The sequence below is a fragment of the Microcaecilia unicolor genome, chromosome 1 (assembly GCF_901765095.1).
Source record: "Microcaecilia unicolor chromosome 1, aMicUni1.1, whole genome shotgun sequence".
NCBI lineage: Eukaryota > Metazoa > Chordata > Amphibia > Gymnophiona > Siphonopidae > Microcaecilia > Microcaecilia unicolor.
In genome coordinates, this window is record NC_044031.1 from 762,144,915 (window position 1) to 762,167,360 (window position 22,446).

The 22,446-nt window shown below is 45.0% G+C and overlaps 1 protein-coding gene across 5 annotated transcripts in view; it reads left to right on the forward strand.

Moving 5' to 3' along the window:
- RASL12 (RAS like family 12) overlaps nucleotides 1–21,819 on the forward strand; it is a 79,537-nt gene extending 57,718 nt beyond the window's left edge. For all 5 annotated transcript variants that reach the window (XM_030189768.1, XM_030189771.1, XM_030189769.1 and 2 more), the window contains exons 5-6: nucleotides 6,385–6,575; nucleotides 21,000–21,819. In XM_030189768.1, coding sequence (XP_030045628.1) covers nucleotides 6,385–6,575; nucleotides 21,000–21,378 — 570 coding nt within the window. In that variant the 3' untranslated portion in view covers nucleotides 21,379–21,819. The remainder of the gene's footprint in view (nucleotides 1–6,384; nucleotides 6,576–20,999) is intronic.
- The last annotated feature ends 627 nt before the right edge of the window (nucleotides 21,820–22,446 follow it).

Consider the following 22,446-nt stretch of genomic DNA (forward strand, 5'->3'; position numbering starts at 1 on the left):
GTCATTCTGATGCCATCTGAACAGCTTTTCACTACACAGAATTATTCTGCTAATTGGTGGTACTAAAACTATAGAGCCCCAAGCCATTTATACACAGTAAATCTGGTGTACCTCTGGTTGTTACCATCTTTAGGATTAAGACTAAATACATAGCTCAAGGAGTTAATAAGAGTACTCAATGGACTAAGTGCCATACAAAACTAGAGTGGTGATAGGGAATCTCCTTGCAATATTTCTCATTGGATCCTGCTGTTAGAAATCACAAACTGTCTTCATGTTCAGATGGCGTGTGATTTTGCCACATTTTCATGATTAATTTAATGTTCTTATTCAATCCAGGGTTTATTTCATACTTTTCAAGGGATTTTACTATCCAGGAATGTGGGATGCTGTCAAAGACTTTCTATTGTAAATCCATGCTTTACTGAGATTGTTGCTTTTCTTAGCACTGGCCATGACAGCTTCATTTAGCATTAACTAGTCTTTAGAATTGCATGCTCCCCCTTAATGTTCTTCTGCTGTATTGCCTTGATGATATTAGAGTTCTCAGCATAGCCTCCCACCCACATTCAATCAGCGGAATAACTCTAACTCATTATGCTTCCCTTCTCAATACCCCAATGTTTGAGTTATCATGCCTGTCATGAAATGCCTAGCCACCCACCTGGGGTTACCCCGTGACCACTTAGAGGGTCTATCCCCAGCATAGCTCAGGTCCACCTGAACCTGTCGCTTGTGCTCTACACTAGCACCCTCCTCCCACCGACTGGGTCACAACCACTTCTGGGCAAGTCTCCCACTCTCCAATTATCCCCACTGATTTCTAGGTTAATGGAGAAACACTCCCAGTGGTCCCACAGTTCCCAGAAAGTACTCACAGACCCAACAAACAAATCACCAGGATTCTTTATCAGTCCAGACAGGCAGAACGAACAAACAAATGTGTTTATTCTCAGAACTTGGAACAGTGGACAAAAAAAAAATGTGCCAATAGCAAACAGTAACAAGTAACTGAAAAGTGGATGAATTAGAAAACTAACTAAACGTTTGCATACTTCCTAGAAAGTACCTGGGGAGATCAGGACATATATAGCTGTTCACCAGTTATCAAATATAACTGTTTTTACAGGGCTTCAGCAAAGAGCTTGCTCTCTCTCCCTTCTCCCAGGCTGAAACTGAAGCAACAGCTAGCATCTGCTGGATAATTTCAAACTCCAGGCCAATCAGAGCTCAGAACAGTCAAGTTTCAAATAAAAACTGGTTACATCACTACAGGCACTTCCTATTTGTGTGCCAACTGAAAGAAAGAGAAGTCAGTCTTCTGTAACAACTTTAAGCATAAACATGCACCATCTGCTGGCCAAACTAGAGAAATACTCTTCAGAATTAATTTAGGCAGAAAAATATCCAATAGCAGTAATATTTAATTTTATTGTATGTTATATGAAAATTTAATAAAATTTCAGAAAAAAAAGAAAAGAAAAATATCCAACACATCTTACAGGCTTAAAACACACTGGGGCCCTTTTTTCTAAACCGTGGTAAAAAGTGGCCTGCGGTAGTGTAGGCATGTGTATTGGGCATGTGCCAGGCCAGTTTTTACCGTGTCTGCAAAAAAGGGCTTTTTTTTAATGGAATGGAAAAAGGGCCTGCGGTAAAAATGAATCCAGTGCGCACCCAAAACTGGCCTTAGCCCTTAATGCCACCCATTGATCTAGCAATAAGGGCTCACACGCTACACATGCAGTGACCAGTTGGCACATGCCAAGCGCCAATTATCACTGGAAACAGTGGGCGTAGGAGGAAATAAATAAATAATTCATCCAGACATGTTGCAAATCTGAAATTACTGCCAGGAGGGCATGCCGGCGTGGCGGTAATTTCATTTGGGCGCACGCTGCATGTGTGTAGAGCCTACCGTGACTTATTAAAAGGGCCCCACTGTTTCTTTACGATGCCTATGTACTTATACCATCATAGAGCCTCCATAAGATATTAGTGTCCAAGTGCATCAAAGTGCCTCACAGTGACCAATTAAATGTCTATAAAAAGGTTTTAAATGGGTTTTTTTTAATCTCATAAGCATGTTCAAGAAACTTAATCGCTCCAAAATATCAGAGTCCATTCATAGTGCTATATTGTTCAAAATTTATTTCTAATAAAGACAATCAAAAACGCAGCACTTATCTCAATAAGCCGCTGATGTTGCTTATAATTTTTGAGCTATGATTGACAATTCATAGGGTCCGACAGAGCCACATTTCGGAAACCCAATCCTTTCTCAGGAATCCCGGCAATGACATGTGCAGCATGCGGACTTCAGCTCTTCAAAATGGCGATTTCACTAGAGAGACGCCATCCCAAGATATCTGTAGAACAGGAAATGACGTCAATAAAACGTTATTGTCCAACCATTAAATAATACTATTCCACTCAATGCACTCATTTAAACCAGTAGGGGTCACTGCTCGAATTTCATAAATCCAAAACTGTTCCCACAATTGAAGACTTTTTAATCTGTGTCTTGAACTTTTTCAGTGAGAAACCATTGCATTTCCACAAAGTCATGGTTAAATTGTAAGCAGGTGAGATACCATGGGAGATGATAAAGATTGAGTGTTCAACCTACTCCAATGTTCCTGTATATGTTTTTCAATGACACGTGTAGTGCATCGCACAAAAAGTTTGGAACAAGGACATGTGGAGGGGCAGAATCGAACGCGAACGCCCATCTCCATGGGTGTCTATCTCCGAGGACGGGTATGTGAAGGGGCGGGACAGACCGTATTTTCGAAAAAAATGGGCGTCCATCTTTTTTTTCGATAATATGGTTTGTGCCGGGCAAATGCATCGGATTTGTGAGGATTTGAGCTGGGCGGTTTCGTTTTTCAGTGATAATGGAAACCGAAGGCACCCAGCTCAAAAATGAACAAATCCAAGGCATTTGGTCATGGGAGGGGCCAGGATTTGTAGTGCACTGGTCCCCCTCACATGCCAGGACACCAACCGGGCACCCTAGGGGGCACTTGTAACAAGTAAAAAAAAAGTTAAATACCTCCCAAGTCCATAGCTCCCTTCCCTTGGGTGCTGAGCCCCCCAAATCCCTCCCAAAACCCACTGCCCACAACTCTACACCATTACCATAGCACTTATGGCTGAAGGGGGCACCTAGATGTGGGTACAATGGGATTTGGGGGTGGTTTGGAGCGCTCCCATTTACCACCACAAGTGTAACAGGTAGGGGGGGGATGGGCCTGGGTCCACCTGGCTGAAGTCCACTGCACCCACTAACAACTGCTCCAGGGACCTGCATACTGCTGTGATGGAGCTTGGTATGGCATTTGAGGCTGGCTTACAGGCTGGAAAAAAAAGTTGTTAAAGTTGTTTTTTTTGGTGGGAGGGGGTTAGTGACCACTGGGGGAGTCAGGTGTGGTGATCCCCGATTCCCTCCAGTGGTCATCTGGTCATTTAGGGCACTTTTTTTGGGACTTGTTCGTGAAAAAAAGGGTCCAAAAAAAGTGGCCCAAATTCGCGGTAAAAACGCGTTTTTTTTCGATTATCGGCTGAGGGCGCCCATCTCTCCTCGGCCGATAAACATACCCCAGTCCCACCTTCACCACGCCTCCGACATGCCCCCGTCAACTTTGTTCGTTCCCGTGACGGAGTGCAGGTGAAGACGCCCAAAATCGGCTTTTGATTATACCGATTTGGGCGCCTTTGTGAAATGGGCCTGATTTGGGTCGAAATATGGGTGCACATCACTTTCGAAAATAAGCCTGATAAAGATATATATTGCAAAGTCTGTAATACAGTTGGTGAGGAGGCGTGGCCTAGTGAGGAGGAGTGGCCTAGTGGTTAGGGTGGTGGACTTTGGTCCTGGGGAACTGGGGAACTGAGTTCGATTCCCACTTCAGGCACAGGCAGCTCCTTGTGACTCTGGGCAAGTCACTTAACCCTCCATTGCCCCATGTAAGCCGCATTGAGCCTGCCATGAGTGGAAAAGCACGGGGTACAAATGTAACAAAAATAAAATATAAGTTTTGCTCATAGTTGGATTGGTCCATTGTCTACAAGTCATAGTTAAATCACATACATTGCATTGGCCACAGGGACTATGTATACCAGACATTTGGCACTTTGTTTATTCAGAACTGAGCTACTGACATAATTCACCACATTTTGTGGCTTCTTGTAAGCAATACAAGGACCCTGTGCAAAAATCCGATGAACAGTTAAAATAGACCAATGTTTTTTAATGATAGCAGCAACCATCGGTGCTTTCTCTGAGTAGGTCAATACACATACATGTTTTTCCTGGGGTTCTGGTTGACATACATAGTCCCTGTGGCCAATGCAATGTATGTGATTTAACAATGACTTGTAGACAATGGACCAATCCAACTAGGTGCTGGATCTTAGTATATAAGTTTTGCTCAAACTGTATTACAAACTTTGTAATATATATCTTTATATGTCCTTGTTCCAAAATGTTTGTGAGATGTACTACATGTGTCATTAAAAACATATACAGGAACACTGGAGTAGGTTGAACACTCAATCTCCCATGGTATCTCACCTACTTACAATTTAACCATGACTTTGTGGAAATGCAATGGTTTCTCACTGAAAAAGTTCAAGACACAGATTAAAACATCTTCAATTGTGGGAACAGTTTTGGATTTATGAAATGCGAGCAGTAACCCCTACTGGTTTAAATGAATGCATTGAGTGGAATAATATTATTTAATGATTGGACAATAACGTTTTATTGACGTCATTTCCTGTTCTACAGATATCTTGGGATGGCGTCTCTCTAGTGAAATCGCCATTTTGAAGAGCTGAAGTCCGCATGCTGCACATGTCATTGCCGGGATTCCTGAGGAAGGATTGGGTTTCCCAAATGTGGCTCTGTCGGACCCTATGAATTGTCAATCATAGCTCAAAAATTATAAGCAACATCAGTGGCTTATTGAGATAAGTGCTGCGTTTTTTATTGTCTTTTTTAGAAATACTACTGTTTGTAACTCTATAGCACTATGAATGGACTGATATCTTGGAGTTTCTTGAACATGCTCATGAGATAAAGACCCATTGAAAAACATTTTTTTTTCGACATAGAGTTGATCTCTGTGAGGCACTTTGATGCACTTGGACACTAATATCTTATGGAGGCTCTATGATGGAACATTGGGCTATTGAGAAGGGAAGCCTAACGAGTTAGAGTTATGCCATACTGTTGCTACTGCTCATTGGATGTGGGTGGGAGGCTATGCTGAGAGCTCCACTAATATTTAAGAAAATTTTTAATTTATTAATGGTTCTTATCTTCTTTGAGACTTATAGAAGTAAGAAAAATCTTGGTATTATAGTTGTCATTGAACTTTCCTTCTTGGGTATTTTCATTATCATGATGATATTAGAGTCAACATGGTGTATATTCTATTGACATCTATTGCAGTATAAAATATGTAGATTGTAGGTAGGCGTTGGGTCTGTAATTTTTGTAGCTTTATTTTGGAAGAAGAAATGTTCTTCTTGTTATTAGCCGTTGTGGTGTTATGCTTGGCTGCCTGACCAATTGATTTTTGCAGTCTGCCTGGTCTTGGGAGTACTTATGTACTTATGAGATGTTAACTGTTTGAACCAAGAATTGGTGACTGCATCCGGGTCAGGGCATTTCTAGTTTGATGCTCTTTTAAATCTGCTTTCCAACTCTTTTGTTGTTACTTCAGTCCATTCTGTAATTTTAATGTTTGCCTTTTCCAAATTCTCCGGTATACAGGTATCTAGTCTGCTCCTTGATTGTGTTCATATAAGTTTCTCTAGAAAGTTTGTTTCTGTTTCAGCTTAAGTTGATGGCGTTTTCACTGTACTAATGCTCTTCCCCGGGTCCCAGTAGAATTGATTTACGTAGGTTGTCTCTAAATAGCTTATTTTATATCTTTCTTTTTCTTTTCTTCATATTGCCTCAGTTTATTATTGGAGTATATGAATTTAAAACTTGATCGTTTGAGATACCCGTTTATCTAGAACACCTCGGTTTGCAATGATTTTATTTTTCCTTCAGCTTGTGCTTTCCTAGTAGAAGTCATCATCTTTCTGTTTTTCCTCTGGCCCTGTGTCCTTGTTAGTAAAAGTCTCTCAACAATCATTTTTGCTACTCTCTATATGGGGTGCTGGGCATAGAAGCTTCTAGAATACGAAGCATCTCTGTACAATAATCTTCTTCGCACATTGGGCAATAAACCATTTCATATAGCCTAGTCTGAACTGAAACTTTAGATGTAGGCTTCCTTGTGAAGTATTTGCTCAAGAGACTAGTCAGAGCTAATCCATGTGAATGGGGCTGGCCACTGCTAACCCTCTTCTGACCTTCTTTGCCAGGATGGACCTGTGAACTGTGAACGTTATCTGCATTGGGCTAGTGCATTCATGGTTGTCTACAGCATTGAGAACAAAAGAAGCTTTGACATCTGCCATAGATATTTGGAGATAATTTCCCTTCACACCAAAGGCGTCCAGCAGGACCACCCAGTGCTGCTCCTAGGAAACAAGCTTGATATGGAGCGATACAGGTACAAGTATGTTTATGTATATTTAAAAAATTTGATATACTGCTCACCTTTACCAGATCAAGTAGTTTACAAAATAAACTCTAAAAAGCTCAAGTAAGAAAAGGTACTCCACAAAAATAATTTAGAACAGACCTAGCGCATGCTCCCCAAGACTACAATCACTCTTCCACACATTCTGTTGATAGGCTAAGACAAAAATTGTTCTCTGAAGGACATTCCAGTCTTTCCTACACTGCGAGCTGCAGATTAAATCCATCTTAAAGTGAGTCTTCAATAAAATCTTGAATCTCTTATAATTGACTTCTGCATGAATTTCTTTAGGTAGGTTACATCCTTAGCAAGATAAGGTGAATACAATACTCCAAGTGGGGCCTCAACAACGACTTGTACAGGGGCATCAACACCTCCTTTCTTCTGATGGTTATACCCCTCTCTATGCAGCCTAGCATCCTTCTGGCCAAGGCCACCGCTTTGTCGCACTATTTCATCACCTTGAGATCTTCAGACATCATCACCCCAAGGTCCCTCTCCTGAGCTGCGCTTACCAATCTCTCCCCTCCTATCTGGTACATCTCTTTTGAATTTCTGCACCCCAAGTGCACCACTCTGCACTTCTTGGCATTAAAGTTTAACTAAATACTACATACAGTACAGGCTAATTATATCTCAATTGTCAAAAATTAATGTGAATAAATAAATGTGCTCAGTTCAAACCATTCAAACCATTACAACCTAGGCTGGTCATTTGGTTGAACTGGAGGAACCATCATTGCACATTTGTTGTTCGTTGAAATCAACCATATGTACATACGTCATCCATCTCCTGACATCAAATATTAATACCTTGTATATATATATATATATATATATATATATATACATACATACACATAACACATTTTTTGTAAATCTTATGCCAAACGGGAAATCATGTTCAATACCACAATTCTATAAAATACAACTCACTGCTAACCATATAGAGTGTCTTGTAAAAAGTCCGTAACATTAAACCAATACAATGTAACCCATTACTTATCTTGTAGAATATTCATAGCAGAGACACTCCAGATGATTCCACTTTATGTAGACTACGTCCCTCCGGATCCATCAGACCAGCTCCCCCAGACTGTGAACTTTAAATCATGCAGCAAACTCCCTCGGTGTTCCCTTGAGTCTGGCCAAGTTTTGCTAAAAGCTTTCTCAAAAGGGAACTCCACATATTATCCCTGGTGCTATAACAAAAAACATTACCAAAACATACATACACAAATTAAATAAAACAAGCAATGAGCAGTTAAAGGGGCTTCCAGTTTTGCTGTTTTAATTTTGCTAATGTGTTCTCCAATGTGTACCTTAATCTTGCGCGATGTCTGGCCAATGTACATCAGACCGCACGGAGAAACAGTAATCCAGTCTTGATGTTATCATGGCATGTACAACTGGGATAAAGATTTACCTTCTCGATGTAAGGAGAGAGGCAGCATAGCTGTCGCAAAAGTAGAAGCAGCTCTTGAAGGTTGCTTGGATTTATGGAATCAGAGTAAGTATTGAATCTAACTGTATTCCAAGGTTCCTGACTTGTGGTTTGAGGGAGAGTTCATACGTCCCAAAAGGGATTTTGATGTCAGGTATGTATCCACTTGTGTTAGGGACCCAGAGAAGCTCGGGTTTACTTGGGTTCAGGCAAAGTTTGTTGTGTTTAGCCCATTCTTGAATTGATGTTAGACAAGTAATCAGTTTATTCAAGGCTGTAGGTAAGTCAGGTTCAATGGGTATGAGTAGCTGCACATCATCCGCATAGATGTAAAACTGAGTGTCCATTGACCGAATCAGCTCAGCTAGTGGTTTAAGGTAGATATTGAACAGAATAGGTGACAGTATCGATCCTTGTGGTACCCCGTAGGTCAGTGTCCATGGTGGTGATGAGTTGCTGCCACACAATATGGATTGTTGCCTTTCTGATAGGTAGTTAATAATGCTTGCTTCTCTCTCTTTTTTTCCCCTGAGACTGAAATAGGCCCTGCTGTGCCTGCTAGAGGCTATCTGTTAATGCTGTGGTACAAAGTTCAAGTTTTAAAACTAGGGGGGAAAGGGTATAGAGATTAGTTAATAAAGTTTGCTTTTTTTATTCTACCTATCAATAACCTACAATTCCTTCTTTAAACCCCAATCTTTAAGTTCCCAAAGCACAGAGCAAAATAATGTTCGCTTACCAGAGAAATGTCCTTTTCTTTCAGAACTTCTCAGAAAGAAAGTTGAAAGTTACGTGGGACCTTTCCTCTCTATATAGTTTTGAATCTAAGGGGACTGCTTCAAACAGATCATTTCAAGCTAACTCAGTAATCAGATTGTCCTTAATAACCTTTGCAAATATTCAATGTCTTCACACCTTAATTAACATCTATTCAAGTCAGTTACAGTGCTACCTCTCCAGCAGCCAAAGAACAGACAATAACTGTATTTTAGAACAAAATTTGAGCCTTGCTACTATCTTTTTTAATGTTCTTTAGTAGTAGTAGTAATAACCCTGGGAGGTGTTATCCATGCTTTTAATTTAAGGACTCTTTCAGAAGTGCTGTTTTGTTTACTTCAAGATTCCTTACCAGTAACACTATGCTAACTAGTCAAAAGAAAACAGGAGGAGGTGGTTTATAGATCCGTCCCCTTTAGAAGACCAAAGTGTTAGGGATCTAACACTTTGGTATATCTAAGGTCCCCTCTTCCAAAGGACTCCTTTTCTACTGACTGAAATACGAATGATACCCTGGTGCTGAGTCAGGAGAGGCAGAAGATATGACTAACACAGGTTTGTTCAGGAACTATGGCCTTCCCATGTTACTCATATAACATGGAGAACATCTTACAGCATGGCTGACATGGAAACTACATACTAGTCTAAATGGTGTCTTCTCATTTTGTTGTGTATGGGAAAAATGTTTGGTACATAGACCTATGAAGACACAACTGCCAGGTAGGGATGAGAACTAAATATTTCCTTCCAAGCCTGAATCTAACTACATGACTTAGATTCTTTTCCGTGAAGGAATGGACTTCTGTGTAAGCAGAATGCTGTCACCAAGGAGGTTTGATAACAGAAAATTGCATGACCCTATCTGGCCCACTATGTGGGCTGAAGCAAGTAGGTGGAGCTTGTCCTATCAATTTCATTTTGGATGTACCAAGATGGCAGTGGCTGCATTGGGGAGAACTATAATTTCCTTGGGTTCCTTCCTCACCCCAAATTGAGGTTCTAAGGTCCCGCATTGGACACCATCTATAAGGGTTGCCTGGCTTTGGGGTATTCCATAAATAAGAGTCATATCCTCACAGCCCCACAGACTGTTTATTTTATCCTGGGCCTCTCCCTCTCTTCACTCAGCACACACACATCTCCCTCCGTGTGGTTCCTATACACAATCAGGTCTAAACCAGCAGAGGAGGAGGAAGTGATCCAGTGTGCAGGGGTTCACGTCTTCTCCTCCTCCTCCTCCTCTTCCTTCTTCCATGCAATCTCTGCAGGGGAGGGGAAGAGAGCAGCAGATGCCAGCTGAATACTTCATGGGGAGGGTAGGAGGGGGATACATCAAAGTGAGTGTGCCATGGGAAAGGAGGGGTAACAGACAGAATAAATTGAGTGTGCTGTGGGGAAATGGGGGGGGGGGGGGGGAAGACAGACAGAACAAAGTGAGTGGGAGAGGGGCAGAGCAAGGTGAGTGTGCCCTGGCACTTTGGGAGAGGGGAGCATTGAAGGCTCAGATTGTGCCATGGGGTTGAGGCAGAACAAGCTAAGACTGTGACTCTGGTGTGGGGGAAATTCATGCTTGAGGGTGTGCCATGGGGAGGGTGGGAGAGGAGAAGAAAGAATAAGAAGTGGGGGTGCCGGAGAATGAGAGGTGGGGATACTGCATGTGGGAGAAGACTTTGGGGCAGAATTAGGGGTCTTGCTGGGAGTTAGAAGGAGAAATGGAACCAGGGAGGCTGGAGCTGAGGTGGGAACTTTAGACTTTATATGATGATGAAATTCTGTGCAAAAACTTTACCAATAACAACGCAGAATTTTCAAAGATTTTATGCAGAATTCCCCCAGGAATAAGCCTTAAACACATCCTGCTTCTGTCTGCAAATCCACCACATGCCCTCTGAGGGGGGGGGGTCTCTGTCTTCAATAAGGGCAGGCAGAACCATAGCAGGGGGATGCTGTAGCAGAATGGTATACAACTTTGCTGTACACTAAGGGCCTCTTTTATCAAGATGCGCTAGTGGTTCCTGCGCGGTAATGCCGACGAAGCCCATTCAGAGTGAAAGGGCTTTGGGGGACCGCTAGCGTGGTTTGGATAAAAGAAGTCATAAGTTGGTATGGAACAAGCAACCATCTGAAAATAACAAGAAGCAGCATAAGGAGTGTCAAAGCAAATGCAAGGCGCAGATAAAGAAGACCAAGAGGGATTATGAAAAAAAGATAGCATTAGAGGCAAAAAAGTATAGTAAAAAATTTTTTCGGTATATTAAAAGCAGGAAGCCGGCAAAAGAATCGGTTGGGCCGCTGGATGACCGAGGGGTAAAAGGGGCGATCAAGGAAGACAAAGACGTAGCGGAGAGACTGAATGAATTCCTTGCTTCAGTCTTCACCGAGGAAGATTTGGGTGGGATACCGGTGTCGGAAATGATATTTCAAGCGGACGAGTCGGAGAAACTTACTGACTTTATGGTAAACCTGGAGGATGTAATGGGGCAGTTCGGCAAACTGAAGAGTAGCAAATCTCCTGGACCGGATGGTATTCATCCTAGAGTTCTGATAGAACTGAAAAATGAGCTTGCGGAGCTACTGCTAGTGATATGCAACTTATCCTTAAAATCGAGCGTGGTACCGGAAGATTGGAGGGTGGCCAATGTAACGCCCATTTTTAAAAAAGGCTCCAGGGGAGATCCGGGAAATTATAGACCGGTGAGTCTGACGTCGGTGCTGGGGAAAATGGTAGAGGCTATTATTAAAAACAAAATTACAGAGTACATCCGAGGACATGGATTACTGAGACCGAGTCAGCACGGCTTTTGTGTGGGGAAATCTTGCTTGACCAGTTTACTTCAATTCTTTGAAGGAGTAAACAAACATGTGGACAAAGGGGAGCCGGTTGATATTGTGTATCTGGATTTTCAAAAGGCGTTTGACAAGGTACCTCATGAAAGGCTACAGAGGAAATTGGAGGGTCATGGGATAGGAGGAAATGTCCTATTGTGGATTAAAAACTGGTTGAAGGATAGGAAACAGAGAGTGGGGTTAAATGGGCAGTATTCACAATGGAGAAGGGTAGTTAGTGGGGTTCCTCAGGGGTCTGTGCTAGGACCGCTGCTTTTTAATATATTTATAAATGATTTAGAGATGGGAGTAACTAGCGAGGTAATTACATTTGCTGATGACACAAAGTTATTCAAAGTCGTTAACTCGCGACAGGACTGTGAAAAATTACAGAAGGACCTTATGAGACTGGGAGACTGGGTGGCTAAATGGCAGATGACGTTTAACGTGAGCAAGTGCAAGGTGATGCATGTGGGAAAAAAGAACCCGAATTATAGCTACGTCATGCAAGGTTCCACGTTAGGAGTTACGGACCAAGAAAGGGATCTGGGTGTCGTCGTCGATAACACACTGAAACCTTCTGCTCAGTGTGCTGCTGCGGCTAAGAAAGCGAATAGAATGTTGGGTATTATTAGGAAAGGTATGGAAAACAGGTGTGAGGATGTTATAATGCCGTTGTATCGCTCCATGGTGCGACCGCACCTTGAGTATTGTGTTCAATTCTGGTCGCCGCATCTCAAGAAAGATATAGTAGAATTGGAAAAGGTGCAGCGAAGGGCGACTAAAATGATAGCGGGGATGGGACGACTTCCCTATGAAGAAAGACTAAGGAGGCTAGGGCTATACAGCTTGGAGAAGAGACGGCTGAGGGGAGACATGATAGAGGTATATAAAATAATGAGTGGAGTGGAACAGGTGGATGTGAAGCGTCTGTTCACGCTTTCCAAAAATACTAGGACTAGGGGGCATGCAATGAAACTACAGTGTAGTAAATTTAAAACAAATCGGAGAAAATGTTTCTTCACCCAATGCATAATTAAACTCTGGAATTCGTTGCTGGAGAACGTGGTGGAGGCGGTTAGCTTGGCAGAGTTTAAAAAGGGGTTAGACGGTTTCCTAAAGGACAAGTCCATAAACCACTACTAAATGGACTTGGGAAAAATCCACAATTCCAGGAATAACATGTATAGAATGTTTGTACGTTTGGGAAGCTCGCCAGGTGCCCTTGGCTTGGATTGGCCGCTGTCGTGGACAGGATGCTGGGCTCGATGGACCCTTGGTCTTTTCCGAGTGTGGCATTACTTATGTACTTATATTTTTTATCATTATTATTACGTTTAAAATACAATATTAGAAACAGAGAGGAAAAACGCAATGATGTGCTTGAAAAAAAGAGGAAAATGCAATAATTAAGGCACCTGTACACAGGTCTCCAGGGCAGAGCAGTAGCAGATGGCAAAAGTTCTACAAACAGCAAGATTATAAGGAAACCAAAATTTAAAAAAAGGGCTAGAAAAGCCAGGAGGGGGCTTTGAAGACCAGGGCTCACTGACACCCATGAAAGCGGAAACCCGCTTGGGCGAGAGTGGAGTTTGAAGCTCATATAAATGGAAGCAGCGTCTTATCTGGAGATCTAGCAAGGAGGCAGAGGATTTATAGACATCCACATTCATTTAAATCCACCAAACCACGTATCAATGAGGCAGTGAAAAAGAAGTGGCACTCATTCACCCTGAAGGAGGCCAGAGTTGGGTCAGACTCACAGAAATAGAAGCCTGCCCTTGCAGATCAGCTATGCGGCCGCGCAGGCTTCTGTTTCTGTGAATCTGACGTCCTGCACATACGTGCAGGATGTCAGACTCACAGAAACAGAAGCCTGCACGGCCACATCCCTGATCTGCAAGGGCAGGCTTCTATTTCTCACAGCAACAGAATCCTGCGCGGCCGCGTTGCTGATCTGCAAGGGCAGGCTTCTACATGGAATGTTGCTAGTGGAATAGCAACATTCCATGTAGAATCTCAAATAGTAGCAACAGAATCTTAATAGTAGCAACATTCCATGTAGAATCTCCAATAATAGCAACATTCCATGTAGAATCTCAAATAGTAGCAACAGAATCTCAATAGTAGCAACATTCCATCCATCTAGAATCTTCAATAGTAGCAACATTCCATCTAGAATCTCAAATAGTAGCAACAGAATCTCAATAGTAGCAACATTACATCTAGAATCTCCAATAGTAGCAACATTCCATCTAGAATCTCAAATAGTAGCAACAGAATCTCAATAGTAGCAACATTCCATGTAGAATCTTAAATAATAGCAACAGAATCTCAATAGTAGCAACATTCCATCTAGAATCTCCAATAGTAGCAACATTCCATCTAGAATCTCAATAGTAGCAACATTCCATGTAGAATCTCCAATAGTAGCAACAGAATCTCAATAGTAGCAACATTCCATCTAGAATCTCAAATAGTAGCAACAGAATCTCAATAGTAGCAACATTCCATCTAGAATCTCAATAGTAGCAACATTCCATGTAGAATCACAAATATGGAAAGGGAACTGGGACTTGACATACCACCTTTCTGTGGTTTTTGCAACTACATTCAAAGCGGTTTACATATATTCAGGTACTTATTTTGTACCTGGGGCAATGGAGGGTTAAGTGTCTTGTCCAAGGTCAAAAGGAGCTGCAGTGGGAATCTAACCCACTTCCCCAGGATCAAAGTCCGCTGCACTAACCACTAGGCCACTCTTCCACTTGTGAATAAACAAAGCTTGAATTTATACTGAGCTTCTATAGGAAGCCAGTGGAGGGATCGCAGCAAAGGGGTGACATGATCAAACCTACGAACATTGTTATAGAATACGCTTCGACAATCATGCGATTATATAGAATTTGGGGGTAATTGTATGATTTATATGTTTAATGTTCTATGTCTTTTCAGTGGCCCCATCTTTGTTAATGCGGGTTTTTAAAATTCACAGGGTTGATTTTTAGCTGGCGACGCTCAGTGTTTTTCTGACTTCTGCTGGTGTTACGTTCAGAAATTCAATGCCAGGCCATGTCTGGGCTTCGGCATTGAATTTCCAGGTTTGCAGAGCTGGCTAAGACATAGTTAAGTGCGATATTCAGCAGTTAACCAGCTATGAGTTATTGCATAAAGATAGGGCTGACTTTTATGGGGTCCTATTTATGTGGTGACCTTGGCTGGTTAACTGCTGAATTATTGGCACTTAACTGACCAAATGTTGCTCCCCCAAATAGCAGGTTTTGAGTTCGGTGCTAACTGGCCATTAACTGATAGATAGCCCTGAACAAGCGATTTAACTGACCAGGGGCCATTTTGGCTAGTTAAATCGCTTTGACTATCGACCCCCTACGTATACCTTGAAAACATCCTGGCCAAATAGCTAGATAATGATGATTAGACATATAGGTTGTAAGTTTGGTGGCTGAATTTCAACCATATAACTTTTTTGCTCACCCTTGCTGTACCCCCAAACCACATCTCTCTTTAAAATGTATAGCTTTGCCCAGTTTCCAAATAAAACTGCCAAAGTTCAACCAGGGGGAAAGCCTATATAATAATTCTCACCTCCAACGTTCTGACTTGCCTGGGCCCGTGGCTCATTCCGAGTTGGTCTGCTAGGCTCCGTAGATCAGGCTGACATCACCGTAGCCATTATGATGTCAACTTCAGAACCCGGGGGGGAAAAAAACATGCCTCACAGCTGATCCATGTCCAGAGGGAGGGTCACTGGACATGGGTGGCTGGAGGGGGGGCAGGGGAGAGAGGAGGGTCGCTGGACATGGGTGGCTGCAGGGGAGCCAAAGAAAACCTTGCTAGTGCCCGTTTCATTTGTGTCAGAAACAGGCCTCTTTTACTAGTTTTTACAATAAAGCACTTCTGTGGCCTGGTGCCTGCTGTTATTTATTTATTTATTACATTTGTATCCCACATTTTCCCACCTACTTGCAGGTTCAATGCGGCTTACATCGTTCCGGAGATGCGTTTGCAGTCTCTGGTGTTTACAAATACAGAGTGATGTTGAGATGAGATAAAGTTCATGTGGTTCAGCCACATAAGGTCGTTGAACAGTGGGAGAGTTGTGTTTTGTGCATTTTGAATTCTAGTGTTATTGTGTTGCAGAGATCAGGCACTTGTTGGGTTGGTAGGGTATGCCTTTTTAAAAAAGATACGTTTTTAGTGTTCTCCGGAAGTGTAGGTGGTCGTATGAGGTTTTCGTGGCTTTTGGTAATGCGTTCCACAATTGGGTGCTTATGTAGGAAAAGTTGGATGCGTAGGTTGATTTGCATTTGAGTCCTTTGCAGCTTGGCTAGTGCAGGCTTAGGTATGTTCGTGATGATTCGGATGTGTTTCTCGTAGGTAGGTCGATCAAGCCTGTCATGTATCCCGGGGCTTCACCGTAGATAATCTTGTGAACCATTGGGCAGATCTTGAAAGCAAATAGGTGGGAAAATGTGGGATACAAATGCAATAAATAAATAAAAATGCGTTCGTTCTTTGATTGGCAGCCAAAGTAGTTTTTAGCGGAGGGGTTTGTTGACCATTTCAATGGCACTTTTCAGGGGCGTAGCCAGACCTCGCTGGGAGGGGGGCCAGAGCCCGAGGTGGGGGGCACTGTTTAGCCACCCCCCCCGCCGTCGCCCCCCCAGCCGCCACATTGAACCCCCCCTCCCGCCACCAACCCCCCCCCGCCGTCGCCCCCCCCGCCCCCACATTAGACCCCCTCCCGCCACCAACCCTCCCCCGCCGTCGCCGCCCGCCCTGCCGCTGCCACATCAGATACCTTTGCTGCAGCCGAAAAGAGTCTTCAGTTCAGCGCTGGAGTAGCGCCTTTGTTCAAGGAAGTTCCTGCAGTGATCAGCTGTTTCTGATGCCTTACATGCGGACGTCAGAAACAGCTGATCACTGCAGGAACTTCCTTGAACAAAGGCGCTACTCCGGCGCTGAACTGAAGACTCTCTTTGGCTGCAGCAAAGGTATCTGATGCGGCGGCGGGGCGGGCGGAGACCGTGGGGGAGGGTTGGTGGTGGGATGGGGGTTCAAGGGGATCATTGCGAGGGGGGCCAGGGCCAAATCTACGGGGGCCCAGGCCCCCTCAGGCCCCACTTAGCTACGCCACTGTTTTCAATATCAGTCTTTATGTTTAGAACAGCCAATAGGTATCATTGGCATCTATTGGCTGTGAATTCCTTCCAAAAGGCAGTAAATAAATCCTAATAAATAAATTTATGTCCCACGATTTGAGTTTTCCAGTCTGCTAGTGCAGCTCAGTTTCTGTAATTCCTCTCTTCATCTAAAAGTTAATAGGATGGACACCACTGACCCAAATTTAAGTTCTTGAAGATGATTTTCCCAGTTCATCATTGTGATTGATACCCACCAATGTCCCTTGCACAGGGCCAGAGTTAGGGGTGGACAAACAGGACAATTGCCCTGAGCCCCCATGTAACCTGGGCTCAAAACCTGCCTGAAGTTGAAAGAGGGACAATCTGCAAGCAAGCTTTGGGGCTCCCTCCCCTAGGGTCTGCCATGTCTAGCCCCGGCCCTGCTTTTGCACAGGGAATCCACCTGGTGGTTTTGCGTCAGTGTAGCATTAGTCACAGCAGTAAAAGCGGGGGGGGGGGGGGGGGGGGGGGGGGGGGAAGCGGGAATCCTGTAGCTGGTGGCCTATTTCTGTTCCCAGTGCTATCGATGAAACTTGTATCTGATTCTCTCTCTGTCTCTCTGACACTTCAGTTCCTGTCTTTATCCTTGTGTGGGGTTTTGAGTTTCGGCCCAGCTCTGCCAAGGAATGCAGACCTCCACCCCTCTCTGTCTCAGGTATTTGACCTTCCTGCATTTGATTCATGGCAGGAATTCCTGAGTACTGTCTAAGTCCACCAGATGGGATTTATCAGCTCGGCTTTTTGCTATTTGGCATATTTTATTTTAGGCAGGAGATTTAATCCTTCTTGCTTTGGAAATGGTCTCCCACCCCCTTCCCAAATAATGCACAGATTCTCACTCTTCATTCAGGCCCTGCTCTTGAATCTTTAGTCGTAAAGAAACTGCAGATTTAAAGAACGTCTGAAATGGACAGGCAGGATTCCATGGTCCCTTATGCTTCTTGGAAAATAGTGGCCAGATGTAGCCTGGTGTCCTAGCTGGACAGGAGACAGGGGTAGCTCTGTATTGTTTTGCATCACTGCCTTTTTTACAGATGTATAAAGTAGTGATCAAGGGTTTGATATACGGCCTTTCTGTGATACAACCAAAGTGGTTTATATATGCAAGACTTTCTCTGTCCGAGTGGACCTACAATCCTAAGTTTTGTGCCTGGGGTAATGGAGGGTTAAGTAATTGACTTGCCCAGAGTCAGAAGGAGCTGCAGCAGGAATTGAACCCCGTTCCCTAGGTCCCCAGCCCACTGCACTAACCATCAGGCTACTCTACTCCAACCTCCCTGCATGCGACCTCACTATCAAGGCCTCTTAAAGCATAATATCCTTACGGCTTCAATACCCAAGAAGTATTAGCTTGGCACATCCGAACACCCAGAAGTCTCTTTTCTTTTTCGGAAATTTACTTGATTGAAGAAATGTAGATAATTTACTCACACTTGGTAGATGTTCAGAAGTTCATGCCCCAAGGCAAGAGGCTTCGTAGTTCCGAGAGCTGTAATGGTAGATGGAGATGAAATCTGAAGAAAGGCTGGTGGAAGAGTGCTTAGGTAGACGAAGGCAGTTTAGAGATGGGGTGCCGGGTTTGTGCAATATCTTTAGAGAAAGAATGTGCCCTTAAGACGGTTGTCCACCAGTCCTAGATTTCTGACTGTCAGGCCTCTCAAGACTTAATATCTCTAAAGCTTTAACATCCTAGAAGTGTAACCTCGGCACACCAGCACATACACCTGGAGCCTCTTTATCTTCTGAAATTTCCTTTATTGAATAAATACAGAAAGTTTACTCACAGTCAGATGTTCAGAAGTGTTGCCCCAAGGCAACAGAGACTCCATAATTCTGAGAGTTGTATCAGTGGTTGGAGACAGAAATCTGAAGGGAAGGCGCTTTATTGCAGAGGCGGAGAATAGTTAAACAGATGCAAGGAGTTCAGAGCTGGGTGGCTGGGATTGTGCAATATCTTATGAGAAAGAATGAACTGGGTAAAAATTGGGTTCGTTACAAGGGGGGGGTTAGCAGGACAAGTGCTGTCTGAAGCAGTGGCTTAGCTACGTGGGGCCAGGGGGGCCTGGGCCCCCCATAGATTTGGCCCTGGACCCCCCTGCCGATGACCCTCTCAACCCTCCCTCCCACTGTTGCCTGCCTTTGCTGGCGGGGGACCCCAACCCCCGCCAGCCGAGGTCCTCTTCTTCCCGCAAAAGGCTTCCTTCTGTTCAGAAGGAAGCCTTTTGCGGGAAGAAGGGGACCTCGGCTGGCGGGGGTTGGGGTCCCTCGCCAGCAAAGGTAGGCGACGGCAGGTTGGTGGCGGGAGGGGTGGTCGAAGGGGGGCAAAGTTGGTGGTGGCGGCGGCAGCGGGGTTGGCAATGGCGGGGAGGGGGTCGGCGGCGCCGGGGGGGGGGCTAAAATGTGCCCCCACACCTCGGGCTCTGGACCCCATTCCCGCTGAAGTCTGGCTACGCACCTGGTCTGAAGCAAGATGGAGAATGCCTCATGGAGAAGGAGAGGTCAAGGAGGGGCTCACACAAGCCCAGAGAGGAGGAGGGAAGGGACCAATAGGGACAGAGCCTGCCATCAGGTAGCTGGGGAGGTCCCAGGGGGCAGTCCTCGATTGGAGGGAAATGTGATATCCAGCTGACCTCTCAGGACAGAGATAATAAGAATGACCAGGAAATGATAGCAGGTAGACAAAAGAGCCAAGCTTGGCTGAGAAAGAGAGGAGGTCTTTGCAGGAGAATAGACCAATAGTAATGGACTATACACAGACAAGCAGGGGTGACTGAATTACACACAATATAGCTTTGCAGTGAGCACAGCAGCAGTACAATCCTTAGAAGTGAGAATAACAGTAAAAGCATTAATCACATTTTAGGGTCACATTCAGGGCCGGTCCAACCCAGTAAGCGAGGTAAGCATGGCAGGAGGGCACCGACCTCTGGAGGGCGCCACCATGCCATGTTTACCCTCGCCGCTTACCTCAGCTCCCGGACCCCGACAACAGCCCTGCCTTCGGTTTCTTGCTCCAGTACCCGCGCCGCCCTGGGGCATTTAAATCTTGTATTTAAATTTACCTCCGACGTCGCAGCAGCTGCACAGCGTCAGTGAAAGCACTGCTGCCCGACGTCTCTAGCTTTCCCTTCGCTCGTTCATTCCCTCTCAGTGTCCCGCCCTTGCAAGGAAATGACATCAGAAGAAGGCGGGACTCTGAGGGAACGAACGAGTGATGGGAAGGCTGGGAGACGTCGGCAACAGCGCTTTCACTGATGCTGCGCAGCTGCTGCAACGTCGGAGGTAAATTTAAACACAAGATTTAAACCAGAGAAGAGGGCGGGCAGGTAGACATGGGAGCGGGAGGGCAGGGGAGAGAGGAGCATTGATCAATGGACATGGATGGGAGGGTAGGGCCCAGGGAGAGAGGAGAAATTGCTGGACATGGAGGGGAGGTGAGGGAGGAGAATTGCTGGATATGGATGGATGGAGGAGGGAAGGGGAGAGAGGAGCATCGATGGACAAAGATGGACATGGATGGGAGGGCAGGGCTCAGGGAGAGAGGAGAAATTGCTGGACATGGAGGGGAGGGCAGGGGAGAGAGAGGAGAATTGCTGGATATGGATGGATGGAGGGAGGAAGCCGGGGAGAGGAGAATTGCTGGATATGGATGGATAGATGGATGGAGGGCAGGGGAGTTGCTGGACATGGGTGTATGGAGGGGAGGGCAGGGAGAGAATTGTTGGACATGGATGGATGGATGGATGGAGAGGAGGGAAGGGAAGACAGGTGTAATATTTTCAATGATGCCATGGCTAGTAAAAGGGGTGTGACTACTGTAGGGGCGGAGCCATAATGATCCCACCCCTGGATGGATAGGGGCGCTGACTAATAGGCTGCAGGAGGGCGCCAGAAACCCTAGGACCAGCCCTGGTCACATTATAAACTAGTGCAAGGCTGTCAAGGGACAGAACACTGACACACATCTTAACATACAGTCTACTATCAAGTGAATGGTGAGGTCAGAGCATATTGAGAAGGGGAGCTGTTGAGCTCTGAAGTGCTTTGGGATAAGAATTAAAAAAGTTGGACTAGACCAGATTCTTAAGGTGACATGTCATTAGGGTAAAGGTTGACTGACTGTTTTCTCTTTTACTTCATCAGACAGGTGAGCAAGGCGGACGGCTCATCTCTGGCCACCAAGTACGGCTACATGTTTTATGAAGTGTCAGCCTGTCTGGACTTTGAATCTGTGCGACAAGTGTTTCACGACGCAGTGAGGGAGGTGCGTAGAGAGACGGAGAGGAACTTGGCAGTCCGACCCTTGTTCATTGCGGAGGAGAAACCTTATCTGAGCCTGCCCATCGCCACCGCAGTCAGCTCCAAGCACGGCATTCCCACCTTTAGCACCCTGTCCACTGTCAGTTACAAGGAGATCCCTCCCGTGGCTCAGGCCAAAGTGATCACAGTGAAATCATCCAGAGCCCAGAGCAAGCGCAAAGCGCCCACGCTGACCTTACTGAAGGGCTTTAAAATATTCTAGCAGTCCTCAGACCTTCCTCAGAGACAACCAGCTTCTTTCCTGCATCGGTTGCACCCAGAGGTCAGGATGAGCAGCCTGTAATGAGACTGTCAGAGAGGCTTCCTCTGTCCTTGCACCGGCATGAACCTGAAGAGACAGCCATGCTGTAGGCTCTGGGTTCAGCCTGGCATGGTGGGTGCCCTCAGTAGGTACCACTTGCATGATGCACCCTCTTAGGTCTTGTCTGTGTCAGCGGTGGGTACCAGTCATAGCAACTGGATAAAGCTGTAGTACCTCCCCTACCTCACTCTGCAAGGCAGGACAGTAAAATGAGTTACCACCGAGACCACGTTCCATCCCCACTGCCATCTGTTGGCTTCCGTATTTCACATGGATGGCCCTGGACCAGGGGTGTAGCCAGACAACAGATTTTAGGTGGGCCTAGGCAAGAAGTGGGTGGGAACCAAGTGTTCTTCCCCCCCCCCCCCCCTCCCAACCACCACCCCAAAAATATCTCGGCTGGTGGGAAAACACTTCTTTTTACCTTGGCAGTCTGCAGCAGGCATGCGCCGGTATCGTGGAGAGTAGCGTTTTCATTACCATCAGGGGGAGGTCTCAAGCTGGCTGAGCTTGGGATCCCCACCAGCTCCTGTTAAACGTATGTTACTGTTGGGTGGGCCTGAACCCTAAGTGGATGGGCCCTGGCCCACCCAGGCCCACCTGTGGCTACGCCACTGCCCTGGACTGTGTATACAACCTCTGAATTGTCACTAAAAGTGTAGCCAGCGTGTCAGAGGACCTGAAAGCTCAGTTATGGCTGGTTTTTTATCTTTCTCTTTTAAAATGTGTTTGTTCACTTTCTTCTGCTGAATGACAGACCTTTGGCTGTAGTTCCTGGTTTTTCTTCTATATAGTAGCAGAGCAGTGTACATTAAAACCAGATTAAAAGTAGGAGCTTAGAAAGGAACAGAGCGGCAATAAAGAACAGGCATAAAGAACGCAGAGGTAATTAGGACAGAGAGAAAAAACAAAAGAAAGAGAGATTCAGTGGATACCATCCGTGTGAATGTTAAAGGCCTTCTCGAATCA